This window comes from Tachyglossus aculeatus, chromosome 17 (genome assembly GCF_015852505.1).
Source record: "Tachyglossus aculeatus isolate mTacAcu1 chromosome 17, mTacAcu1.pri, whole genome shotgun sequence".
Lineage (NCBI taxonomy): Eukaryota > Metazoa > Chordata > Mammalia > Monotremata > Tachyglossidae > Tachyglossus > Tachyglossus aculeatus.
The window spans coordinates 52,443,058-52,456,227 of record NC_052082.1 but is presented as its reverse complement, the minus strand read 5'-3'; the positions used below and the strand labels follow the sequence as shown (position 1 = coordinate 52,456,227).

Here is a 13,170-nt window from a genome sequence, read left to right as displayed (position 1 = left end):
AACCAAATGGCAGCAAGCCTTGTGACTCCCAGGCCCCTACCCAGTCCCCATGCAGCAGACAAATGGCAGCAAACCTTGCGACTCGCAGGCCCCTACCCTGTCATCATCAATCGTATTTATTGAGCGCTTACTATGTGCAGAGCACTGTACTAAGCGCTTGGGAAGTACAAATTGGCAACATATAGAGACAGTCCCTACCCAACAGTGGGCTCACAGTCTAAAAGGGGGAGACAGAGAACAAAACCAAATGGCAGCAAGCCTTGTGACTCCCAGGCCCCTACCCTGTCATCATCAATCGTATTTGTTCTTCTAGACTGTGAGCCCACTGTTGGGTAGGGACCGTCTCTATATGTTGCCAACTTGTACTTCCCAAGCGCTTAGTACAGTGCTCTGCACACAGTAAGCACTCAATAAATACGACTGATTGATTGACTGATTGATGAAGAATGGTAGGTGTAGCCAGGCATTCGTGGCATCTCTTCCGCCAAAGGCCCAAAGCCTCCCATGCCCGCACCATTCTGGGAAGTGGGCAAGGAGTTTCCAGGGTGGGGTGGGGTTCTGGCTGCCTGTCCTTGGTTCAGCTATTAGAGATGGCATTTAGGAGGGCAGGGCTGGCACTACACTAAAATTCATGAGTCACCCCTGATGAAGCACATAATCCAAATGGGAAAACTGCCTCTGGGAAGAAACTACATGGGGAACATTCCTATCTTCTGCCCTTTCAGGGTCCCTCTCTCTACTCCTCTCTTCTTTTAGGGTCCCCTCCTCCTTATGGTCTCCCCTTCCCTGTAGGCCAGGCTTCCGGAGCTCGCTCCGGATGCAGGACTATACAGCCTCTCCCACCTCCCGGGCTTGTGAATAACTTCGACTGCTTCCCTGGTGCCGCTGTACCATTTCCTTGCTGTGGCCAAAGAGTATACAGACAGCCAACACTTCATTTTCCTTTGAGAAAGAGATGGACAGGCAGGAGAGATTGGGATATTAGCTCCCCCAGCATCGTAAAATATAGGTGCCAACTTTTCATCTTGGGCACAGGGGAAAAAGGGGGCTAGGCTTTAAATAATAATTAACATTATTAACTATTGAGAAGCAACTTTATCTAGCGGATAGAACACAGGCCTGGGAGTCCGGGGACCTGGGTTCTGAACCCTGCTCCATCATTTGTCTGCTGTGTGACCTTGGACAAGTCACTTCACTAGGCCTCAGATACCCCATCTGCAAAATGGGGATCAAGACCATAGTGGGACACGGACTGTGTCCAATCTGATTAGCTTGAATCTACCCCAGTGTTTAGTACAATGACTGTAGAAAGCACTTAACAAACACTATGTGTCAAGCACTGTGCTGTGTGCCAGGGTAGGTACAACATCAAGTCCCACATGGGGCTAACAGTAAGCCGGAGGGAGAACAGATATTGAGTCCCCATTTTGCCGATGGGGGAACTGAAGCACAGAGAAGTTAAAAGACTTGTCTAAGGTCACACAGCAGCCAAGTCTGGGAGGTGGGATTAAAACCCAGGTCCATTCAACTCCCAGGCCCATGCTCTTTCCACTAGACCATGCTGCTCCTCTTTAAAGAACAAACAGAATTGAAAGCATTATTTAGGATCTTCCTGGCCCAGAATGGAGGCTCTCAAGTCTTGTCAGAGACCTGGGATGTGAGACTGGCAGTTGGGTTCAAATAACGGACGGGGCCATATTCCCCAGGGAGTGGGCACTGATGTCATGGACAATCACAACTCTGTGGAAGCTCATTATGGGCCAGAAATCTGTCTCTTTTATACTGTCTTCTCTCAAGTGCTTAGTACAGTGCCCTGTACACAGTAGGCGCTCAATAAATACCACTGACGATGATGATGATAGAAATTGCTCCCACCTGTCCCCAAACCAAGGAGGCAGCTCTCACCCTAATACGCAAAAACCACTGGACGATTCAGGCTAGTTGTATTCGAGGGGATGCGGCATTCTCGATCAAGTGCTTTGGACACTTATAAGCTAAGCCATTTGGGCTTTTCAAAATCAAGTATTTGAGGATATTAGGCCTTGGTGTTCAAAGGAGTCACGGCTAGAAAGGGGTGAGGGGCTGATATCTGATCCAACTGGGTTAAGCTGAAACCCAATGCCCCAAAATGCAATCAAGTTTTTTTCAGATGTCTCTGATTCAATCACCACTGATGTTGGTTCTCCGGTTCCCGCAGTTGGTGCGGAAACAATTTGCCAGAAAAGTGGGTCCATCTGTTTTCTGCCCCAGTGAACGGCAGCAACAATTAAAAAAAAAAAATTACTGTCCAACCAGTAGGCCTAACCACAGCTCAGATGCTCAACTGCCTGAATTACATCTGATAATTAGAGAGCAGGAAAACAGATGCTTTAAAAGTGCAATCAGGGAAAAAATGTTAGGCACAGAGGCGAGCCCTTTTTTTTGGCTAATGAGGTGGTTTTTCTTCAAATTCTATTTTCTGGGATGAGAAGGCTAATATGAAACATCTTGGGAAATGGGTGGTGGTGGGAAAAAAAAAGAAGAAGCCTGAACTGGGAGGGTCAGAAGGCAGGATTACATTATCCCCTGGGGGATTTTATTTGCAGGGCGAAGGCTGTCTCTATCGCCCACTTCAATCTTTGAGGCAGTTTAGGAAACAGACACTCACTAATCCACTACAAAGACTTGAAAAAGTACCCAACCAGGGTGGCCCGCTGAATAGCCATTTGGGGCAGGGCCTGCCCAAGGCTGGACTAAGCCTGACCAGGGCCTGGACCACTGTGCTAAGCTGCCCCAATCCCTCACCCACTGGAGACACCCCAACACACTCAGAGGGGAGATGGGATGGGGTGTAAGCTCCTTCAATCAGTGGTTTTTGAGTGCTTTCTGAATGCAGAGCACTGCACTAAGTGCTTGGGAGAGCACAGTACAACAGAGTTGTTGGATGCGATCCCTGTCCACAAGGATCTAACAGTCTAGAAGGAGAGATGGACAATAAAATAAACTATGGCTATGTATATAAGTGCTGTGGCTGAGGGTGGGGTGACTATCAAGTGCTAAAGGGAACGGATCCAAGTACAAAGGTGAAACAGAAGAGAGAGGGAGAAGGGAAAATGAGGGCATAGTCAGGGAAGGGGTCTTGGAGGAGATGGGATTTTAATAAGGCTTTGAAGGTGGGGAGAGTGGTGGTCTGATGTGTATGAAGGGGGAAGGAGTTCCAGGCCAGAGGAAGGAAAGGGGTTGGTGGTGAGGCAGACAAAATGAAGATAAAGTGAGTAAGTTGGTGCTAGAGCAGTGAAGTGTGCGGGCTGGGCTGCAATAGGAAATCAGCAAGATAAGGAAGGAGGGGACAAGGTGATTTAGTGCTCTGAAGTCGATGGGAAAGAATTTCTGTTTGATGAGGTGGCAGGTGGGAAACCACTGGAGGTGTTGAAGGAGTGGGGAAATATGGGCTGAACGGTTTCTAGAAAAACAATCTGGGCAGCAGAGTGAAGTCAGGACTGGAATGGGGAGAGTCAGGAAGCAGGGAGTTCAGCGAAGAAGCTGATGCAGTCATCAAGATGGGATAGGATAAGTGCTTGGATATACCCTCTCACCCGCTGCTCCAATCATGACTCCCCCCAACACGCGCGTGCACACACACACACACACACACACACACACACTCCCTCCCCCCCACCCCCCACAACCTCCCTTCAGAGCCCTTCTAAAAAGTTCTCCTTGCTCGAGGGGCATTTCCAGACTACTTCCCCATGCCTGACCCTGTTTATACCACCTCAACAATCCCCTAAGCACACAAGAGAAATATTTACTGCACTTTTCTTTCCCATTAGACAGTAAGCTCAGCATTGTCACGGATCATCTCCATTCACCTAGTAGTGTTCTGGACACAGTAGGTGATCAGTCCAGCTATTGACAATGATAGTGGGATTACTTTGGGTAAATTAGCTTTAAACCAGTTCTGCTGATTTGGGATCTGTCCCTACAGTCACCTGCAGCTCCCTCAACCCGTTTAGCCTGTTTCCACTTGAAAGAGCTTCGTGCTGATGAGTGGCCCAACACCCGCTAGGCAAATTTCCTCCTCCTCGGGAAGAGAGCCACTTAGTACAGACACAGCTTTCACCTCTCCAGGTTACGGCTTCCTTCTGCAAAATGGGAATAATGAAGATCACTTCCTGCTAATATAAGTGAAATAGCAAATGTCAAGCTCTTCACAGTGCTAGACGAACACTGAACACATAAAAAGTATTACGCTTATCCCTATTGTAAGCTAAATTCTTAGGGGCTCTTTTTTGATGATAAAGTGATGTACTCAGGCAAATAAGTGATGTACTCAGGCAAATAACTTAAAAAGTATAGTCACTTGTCTCAGCCCATACTTTTGTTAGTTTGAGTCCTTGCTAGCACACCGCACAAACAAGCCTCTGGGCTACCAGAGGATCCATTCATTCACTCATTCGATAATATTTATTGAGCGCTTAACTGTGTGCAAAGCCTGAACTAAGCACTTGGGAGAGTACAATATAACAATAAACAAACACATTCCCTGCCTACAACGAGCTTAGATGCCAAAGAGATTATCAGCAGCAGGGCCCAGTGTGGGTCTCAAACCCAGGACTTGCCCCAAATTATGCTCCAGAAACGGGTAGTTCATTCTCAACCCGCTCCACAGCTCTGACTTCATTTTCACTGACAACCCATGCATGTTGTCGTACTTGATTTCCAGCTCAGAAAAACCATTGTGATGCAGTTTATAACAAACTGAACATTATAAAGGATTCCAACCCACAGGTGGGTTGAACAGTGTTGGGACGTAGAAAGAAGTTACTGACCACGTGGAAGGGGCAGAGCTAAAGTGCAATGGTAAACTGCTGTTCAGAGTGGGCATCGTATATCAGTTTGTGGTCACTTGCAAGATCTTCTACCTCTCAAGTAAGAGAGGAACAATGGAAGCATCCAAGGACTAAACTGAATGATGTTCAGATCACTGAACACAGGGATAGGAGCAGCAAGTGGCAAAGCCACTGACATAGGAAAGACAACCAAGTGTAAAATGTACTGATGACCGTGCTTATGGTTGGGAATCTCACAGTCAGAAATGTCAGAGCAAAGTTATAATAATGATGGTATTTGTTAAGTACTTACTATGTGCCAAGCACTGTTCTAAGCACTAGGGTAGGTCAGGCTGTCCCACGTGGGGCTCACAGACTTAATCCCCATTTTATAGATGAGGGAACTGAGGCCCAGAGGAGTGAAGTGACTTGCCCAAAGTCACCCAACAGACAAGTGGCGGAGCTGGGATTAGAACCTATGACCTCTGACTTCCAAGCCTGTGCTCTTTTCACTAAGCCACGCTGTTTCCATATTATATATTAGGTAAAATCATCATCATCAATCGTATTTATTGAGCGCTTACTATGTGCAGAGCACTGTACTAAGCGCTTGGGAAGTACAAATTGGCAGCATATAGAGACAGTCCCTACCCAACAGTGGGCTCACAGTCTAAAAGGGGGAGACAGAGAACAAAACCAAACATACTAACAAAATAAAATAAATAGAATAGATATGTACAAATAAAATAAATAGAGTAAAAAAATAAGTACAAACATATATACATATAAACAGGTAAAATGCTACTGACTGAATTTTCTATTCAGTTACATGACTCCATTCTTTCCCTCATTCGGTCATTATGTGTTAAATTCCAAACAAGATTCAAAATATTTCATAAGATGGCCTGATTGGAATCTAATAAAACTAAAAATAAGGTAAAATCCGGTAGTGCATTTTAATTTGCTCTTAAGCCTCTAAATACAGCTGGGATTCAATGCCAACAACTTAAAGCCCCTTTTGTGGCCTGCAGCAACAAAGTGAAACATGTACAACCTTGCTTCTTTTTTTCCTTCTAACCAGGACACAGTGGCTCAAGTTCTCTCATCTGGAGCCCCTTGGCCCTCCTGCAACCACAACACTGTACCCCCTGAGCCTACCACCTGCTCATCAATCAATCGTATTTATTGAGCGCTTACTGTGTGCAGAGCACTGTACTAAGCGCTTATCTTCCCCAGAAGGCCCCTCAAAGGTAACCAAAGCCCCTCCTCAGAGCTGCTCTGCTCCCTCCCGCTGCCTCAGAAGAGTCAGTCCTGTTTATCAAGAAGCAGTGAGGTGCAGTGGATAGAGCAGGGGCGTGGAACTCAAAAGGTCATGGGTTCTAATCCCAACTCCGCCACTTGTCTGCTGTGTGACCTTGGGCAAGACAATTCACTTCTCTGTGCCTCAGTTACCTCATCTGTAAAACGGGGATCGAGACTCTGAGGCCCATGTGGGACAGGAACTGTGTCCATCATGATTTGCTTGTATTCACCCCAGCGCTTAGTACAATGCCTGACACACAGTAAGAGCTTAACAAGTACCATTATTATTATTATCATCCTTCTTACTTCCCAAGGATATTTAGCAGTAGCATCATCATCACCACCAACAGCTTCTTCCACTTAGGGCTGAGACCAGAGGCAGGGAGAGAGATCAATCAATCAATCATATTTATTGAGCGCTTACTGTGTGCAGAGCACTGTACTAAGCGCTTGGGAAGTACAAGTTGGCAACATATAGAGACAGTCCCTACCCAATAGTGGGCTCACAGTCGAGAAGAGATCTAGAAGAGAGATCTCCATTTTACATCTCTGGCAGAGAAGCAGTGTAGCCTAATAGAAAGAGCACGGGATTCAAGTCCGAGGATCTGGATTCTAATCCTAGCTCTGCCACTTGCCTGTCGTGTGACCTTGGGCAGATCACTTAACTTCTCTGTGCCTGTTTCCTCATCTATTAAATAGGGATGAAATACCTGTCTTTTTTTTTTAAGTGGTACTTGTTAAGTGTTTACTATGTGCCGGGTACTGTTCTAAGCACTGGGGTAGATGCAAGCTAATCAGGTTTGACACAGTCCATCTCACAACTCTGAATCTCCATTTTACAAATGAGGTAAATGAGGCACAGAGAAGTTCAGTGACTTGCCCAAAGTCATACAGCAGACAAGTGGCAGAGCAGGGATTAGAACTCAAGTCCTCTGAGTTCCAAGCCCATGCTCTTTCCCCTAGGTCATGCTGTTCTCCCTCTCAGACTGAGTCCCACCTGATTATCTCATATCTTCCCCAGCACTTAATATCACGCTTGGCACACAGTACTTAATGAAACCCACAATTATTATCATTATAATGACGATAATAATGACTAGCAAGAAATTCCACAGGCTAACTTTTGGGTACTTTTTCACGGAGGCATGAGGAGTGCAATCAGTACATAAGCAAGAGTAAATTATTTGGCGGGTGGGGGGGGAGGGTGGTTGTGTGTGTGTGCACATGTGTGCGTGCACACGCGCGCATATGCGCGTGCGCTTTCTCTCAGGGCTTGTGACGGACCTGGAGCTATTTAGGGTCTTAAATTGGGAGCCTCCATGGTAGACTGCCACAAGCCACACTCAAACCCCTGTGATTTATGTCACAAACAAGCCGTAAAATTCACAGCCTCTAATGTTCAGGAAATGAAATGCCCTTAACAGATTTTCCGGGGCCATTGAATGCTGTCCCCTTCCCCTCACATCTGGAAGGGGCACCCCTATTGTGCAGTTTAAATCATTCAGCAGAATGTGGCATGACCCCATGGTTGACAGTGAACCAAAGGCAAAGGTGAAAGAACAGTGGAAACGTTCACTTACTTGTCCTGGGACTCGATATACACGTTGAGATGAGGTTCAAAACATTTGGAAATTATGCCATGGAAAGGGTTATCTGGAACTTTAGGCTTCTTTGGCTAGAAGAGAGAAAAGAATCTGAAACATTTTGGCACTTCTCCACAGGTTTAAAAGAAAATATATCTCAAGCCCCACTTTCACCCTGATGGTAAGGGCTTAGGTCAAGGGTGGTCGCTACCCAAACCCAACTCCAGTGACAAAGTCCCCTGCACTTAAAGTTTGTCACAGCCTGGGAACAATCAACCAACATCATCTTCTTCAATTGCTTGACATGAGGAGAGATTTCATGTTGCTCTCAAAATGAGCCTCTGCTGGTGAGGAACCTGGTGAGTGGATTTTGTTTCTAATCAAATGTGCATCCAGAACATTAGAGATCTTTTTGGAACTGCAGGCACACTGGGAAATCTTCTTCATGAACCCAGCCTTTGCAAAATGCCCAATGAAGAGTAAACAGAGGTCTCTGAGGCACTGATGATGAAGATATTTATTCATACTGGCTTTCCTAAAATTCCTAGATCTGGAGTCAAATGCCAGCAAAGTGTGACTCGGCCCAAAATTGCTTGGCAGGGAGCAGGATCTGGCCTTTAAGTGCTGCTGGCGGATGGAGCTTGATTCTGGCCCTTGAGCAGTAAGACAAAAGGGCTGTTTCAAGTCCCTGCAGAAGGGGCAGAACCAAACCTGATACTACAAAAGTAGGCCAAAGAATGAATAAATTGGAATACTCCTGCTTCTGACACCTGCATTCTCTTTAAGGCTACAGTATTCCATTTATCTGTTCATTTTTATCACTGTTACTTGTACCTGTACTTCCTTTCCTTCCCACTGTATATATATCATTTGCCTGCCTACCCCATTACATTATAAACTCCTGGAGGGGTTTTCATAAAATACTATGCACGCAGCAGGCACTCGATAAATAATGATGAGAAGGACACATTCTTTTCCTGCAGACATCCCAAGAATGTTACCTCAAAAATGTCCAAAACTCATCTTCTGTAATATATCTTCTAGACTGTAAACCTGGTGTGGGCAGGGATTGTCTCCATTGCTGAATGGTACTTTCCAAGCGCTTAGTACAGTGCTCTGCACACAGCAAGCACTCAATAAATACGACTGAATGAATAAATGATGATGATGGTATTTGTTAAGCATTTACTATGTGCCAAGCACGGTTCTAAGCGCTGGGGGAGACGCAAGGTAGTCAGGTTGTCCCACGTGGGGCTCACAGTCTTAATCCCCATTTTACAGATGAGGTCACTGAGGCACAGAGAAGTGAAGTGACTTGCCCAAAGTTGCACAGCTGACAAGTGGTGGAGGCGGGATATGAACCCATGACCTCTGACTCCCAAGCCCAGGTTCTTGCCACTGAGCCATGAATCTCTACTTAAGTTTCTTATCGCTGTTGATAATAATACGAGCCTCTCTCCCACAATTTTTCATCTCGATGCCCTCTTCTATAATCTACCTTCCCCCATCAAATTGATTCCAACACTTTCTAGTTCTTCCTCAATAATATTTTAGCTATCAGTCCCTTCCACTCCACCCTTATAGCCACCATCCTAGTTTAATCAATAGTCCTTTGGGTTTTTTTCATCATGTGTGTGTATCGGGGGGAGGAAAGGTATTGCGGTGGGTAGAAAGAACCAATCAACAGTATTTAGAAAAAGCAAGGCCTAATGGAAAGAGCACAGGCCCGGGAGTCTGAGACCCCGGGATCTAATTCCAGCTCCATCAAGTGCCTGCTGTATGACCTCGGGCAAGTCATTTAACTTCTCTGTGCCTCAGTTCCCTCATCTGTAAAATGGGGGCTCAATACCTGTTCTCCCTCCCACTTAGACTGTGAGCCCCTTATGGGACTCAATGATCTTGTATCTACCCCAGCGCTTTGTACAGTGCTGGCCACAGAGTAAGTGCTTAACAAACACCATAATTATTATTATCATCATCATCGAGCACCCAATACATACAAAGCACTGTTCTAAGCTCTTGGAAGAGTAAAAGATGTGGTCCTCTTCCTGCTTTTGGGGAGTTTACTAGTCTCATTGTTGTAACAGTCTCCATCACATGTCTACCAGCCTCCAGGCACATATTATCGTCCTACAAAACCAACTGGAGCAAGTCACTTCTCCCCTCAAAGATCTCCAGTGGCTCCCTCATGGCTTCTTGCATAAGGACCATCAGCTTCCAAGTTCCCCATCAGCTGGCTCCCCCTTCAATTAATCAATCGATCACATTTATTGAGGGTTTACTGTGTGCAGGGCACTGTATTAAGCAGTGGGAGAGTACAACACAACAGAGTTGGCAGGCACGTTCCCTGCCCACAATGAGTACACAGCCTTACCTATCTGCTCTCTTTTGCTCTATCCCCTTCACAGTTTTCTACAAATTTCCTGGTGGCTTTGTGCTTTCCAATTCATTATTCCTGCTCGCCCCGCTCAAATTTGCCAAACCCACATTCCTCCTCTCCTTCAAAGACTTGCTAAAAAGTACCTCTTCCAGGAAACAGCCTCAGATTAATCTCTCACCTTCCTGATCGTGTCACTCGCTCAGTCACCTCAGCACTCTTGTCGGTCTGTTATTGATTTATTTACCTACGTGTGCTTTTATGTCTCTTCTCATATTTTTGTCTACTACTATACATTCATCAATCTTGGTCTGCTTATTCTCCACACTGAATTTTAAACATGAGAACAATGACTGTGTCTTATATTCCTTCGGAATGTTTCCCAAGTCCCTGGTACAGACTTATGCACTCAGTAGATGCTTAATCAATATTGATGATTCAGGGACCAAAATCCAGACACAAAAAATGTGGTTGGTGGAGAGAAACAGGGAAGGACAGACACAGGCTGCTGGTGGAGGTTCGGCCATTAATGGGGCCACCAATGCTTAGCTTCCCCCATCCTCTTAACACTGCTAAGAGAGGCCCGGGGAGAAAGAAGGGAGCCAAAGACCTAGGGAAGGGACAGAGGGAGGTGGCCTTTTTCTTCGAGGTTCCCAAGGATGCGGCAATGCAAACCAGAGAGTTGAACCCATTCTTCTTATAAATAGGATAAAACAACCAAAAGTTAGGATATGGGAATACATAAATCCTTGGGAAGGGCCACGAGCCTTTTTCTACATATTTCATTTTGCAGATGAGCAACTGTTCAACATTTCCTGAACGAGTTAGCTGGAGTTGCCCACAGCATTAGGGGGGTAACATTATGGCTTCTTTGGCTTTCCACAGGGAAGGACTCTGATGCTCCGTCATGTGATCAACGACCCAGTTGACCCCAAATCCAGAATGAAGCCTCAAATCTTGGGATTTTGGCATTAACATGGATCCCCCAGGCCCAGAGATTGAAATAGGATCAAGAAAAGTCTGTCCCTGCAGGACTACTACCAGAGAGAAGATTCTACAACCTTCCCCAAAGCGATGGTTAGCAGGTGAACTGACAATAAAACAGAATCTCAGCCCCAAAGTCACCCTTCACTACGATCTTGTAGATGAACTTCTGGCCCTGAGTTTCCTGTTTACTGACTGCCTGGTCCCACTACCCATCCTCAGTATTTATTGGGCACCTACTGTGTGCTATGCACTGTACTAATCATTGGGAGAGTACAACAGAGGTAAAAGACATGCTCCTCAGGGATGGTGTCCTTACAATCTCACGGGAAAGTTGAAAACCCAGCAAGGTGGGGGGGCTCTTCGGGGCAAGCCAAGAGTGGGAAAGCAGTGGGTGGGTTTTCCAGAGCTATCTCTTTTCCTAGGTTCTCCTTGGGGGCCTCTTGAATCCGGGCCAGAATTGGCCGCTCCAGGGGCATCTGAATCCATCATAAAGCTAGATGGTCAGGTAGACTGTGTTGGGATTTCAGCACAGATTGCGTGTCTCATTTTTGCATTCTGCAGCTCCCACAATGGTCACCGCTCGGCTTAAAGGATACTAAATCATTTCCCAGTAGCATCGGGCTGAATTTCTGAGAGTGTGAATTCTGTCCAAAAGCTGCAGATGCTTAAGCTATTTCCTCCTGGAGGTTGACGGAATAATAAAAGGTTACTGTTGTCACAGTAAGGAGGTCTGCAGCTGGCCCCATTTCCTTTTATTGCTATCCAATGTAAACAGATTAAATCCAACTGCTCCGATCACCAGAGGGGTGCATTCTTCACCATTGGTTCCTTATTTCTTTCCCTGCTTTTTCACTCTTTTTGAATACCCTTCCTGCCCTTCTTATCTCTTCACTGACTTAAAACCCTTCCTTAAACTGTGAGCCCCATATGGGATAGGGACTTTGTCTGACCTGATTTACTTGTATCTACCCCAACGCTTAGAACAGTCCTTGACACATAGTAAGTGCTTACGAGTACCATTAAAAAGAAAAAAAAAAAGCCCCACAGCCCTTATGATCACCTGCTTAAATGCCACCTTCTCCTCAGGCTGACTGCCTTCTCCCACCAAGAATTACATCAAGGGAAGGAAAAGGAGAGGGACCAAACTTACTGACCCCAAGAGATGTGTCTTTGAAATCTGGGAGTCCAAAGGCTGAATAGAGCAGAGAGAATGGGGGAGGGAGGAGTTCTCCCCGCAATAGACTGAAAGCTCCCTGAAGGTAGGAATCATGTCTACCAATGCTATTGTAGGGTACTCTCCCATCCCTTAGTGCATTGCGCTGCACACAGTAACCACTCAATAAATACCACTGATGGGGCGGTTGAATTGCAGTGGTGGCTTCTCCCCTTCCCACTACTTCAGATACTATCCCTACCTCTTGGCTGCTGCTTCCATCATCATCATCAATCGTATTTGCCTCCAAAGCTCATGACTTTTACTATGGTGGCCGGGAGCGGGGCTAGCTTGGTAGGAAGACCACTGAGAGGGTCTTTGGTGTATTAGGGTACCTTCATGATCATCATCATTATCCTCAGTATGATGTGAGCATCTTCTGTGTACAAAGCACTGGTCTAGGTGCTTGGAAACATACAATAAGAGGCTGGACCAAAACTGTCAAAAAACATACTCCAGCTGCCAAGATCAGATAATTAACAGAGGGGGGACTACTAATCCAGCAAAAAAAAAAAGAGAAAAAGAGAGGGACTATTAATCCAGCAAAAAAAGATAAAGAGAGAAAAAAAGAGAGAGAATGTCTCTCTCAAAATGAGCAAAACTCTGAAGACCTTTCTACAAATTAAAGAAGAGGAACTTGCAGGTGGTTCTATCTCCCCCTCTAGACTGTATACTCCTTGTGGGCAGGAAATGTGTCTACCGACTCTACTGTTTCTGTTCTCTCCCAAGAACCTAATACGAAGCTCGGCATACAGCAAGCACTCAGTACATACTAATGATTGAAACTGAAGTGCGAGCAAGCCCAGGAACCCTTCTCTGAATGTGATACTAGTCTTTCCTCCACAGCAGCTATCGGATCAAAAATGCTTGCTTTACATCCCAAAAGAGATCTGTTCT

At 45.8% G+C, this 13,170-nt stretch overlaps 1 protein-coding gene across 1 annotated transcript in view; it reads right to left on the bottom strand.

Annotated features, from left to right (window-relative positions):
• Window positions 1-13,170, bottom strand: part of VPS53 (VPS53 subunit of GARP complex) — a 120,084-nt gene that overhangs the window by 43,767 nt on the left and 63,147 nt on the right. The window contains exon 13 of the mRNA XM_038759042.1: window positions 7,694-7,788. Coding sequence (XP_038614970.1) covers window positions 7,694-7,788 — 95 coding nt within the window. The remainder of the gene's footprint in view (window positions 1-7,693; window positions 7,789-13,170) is intronic.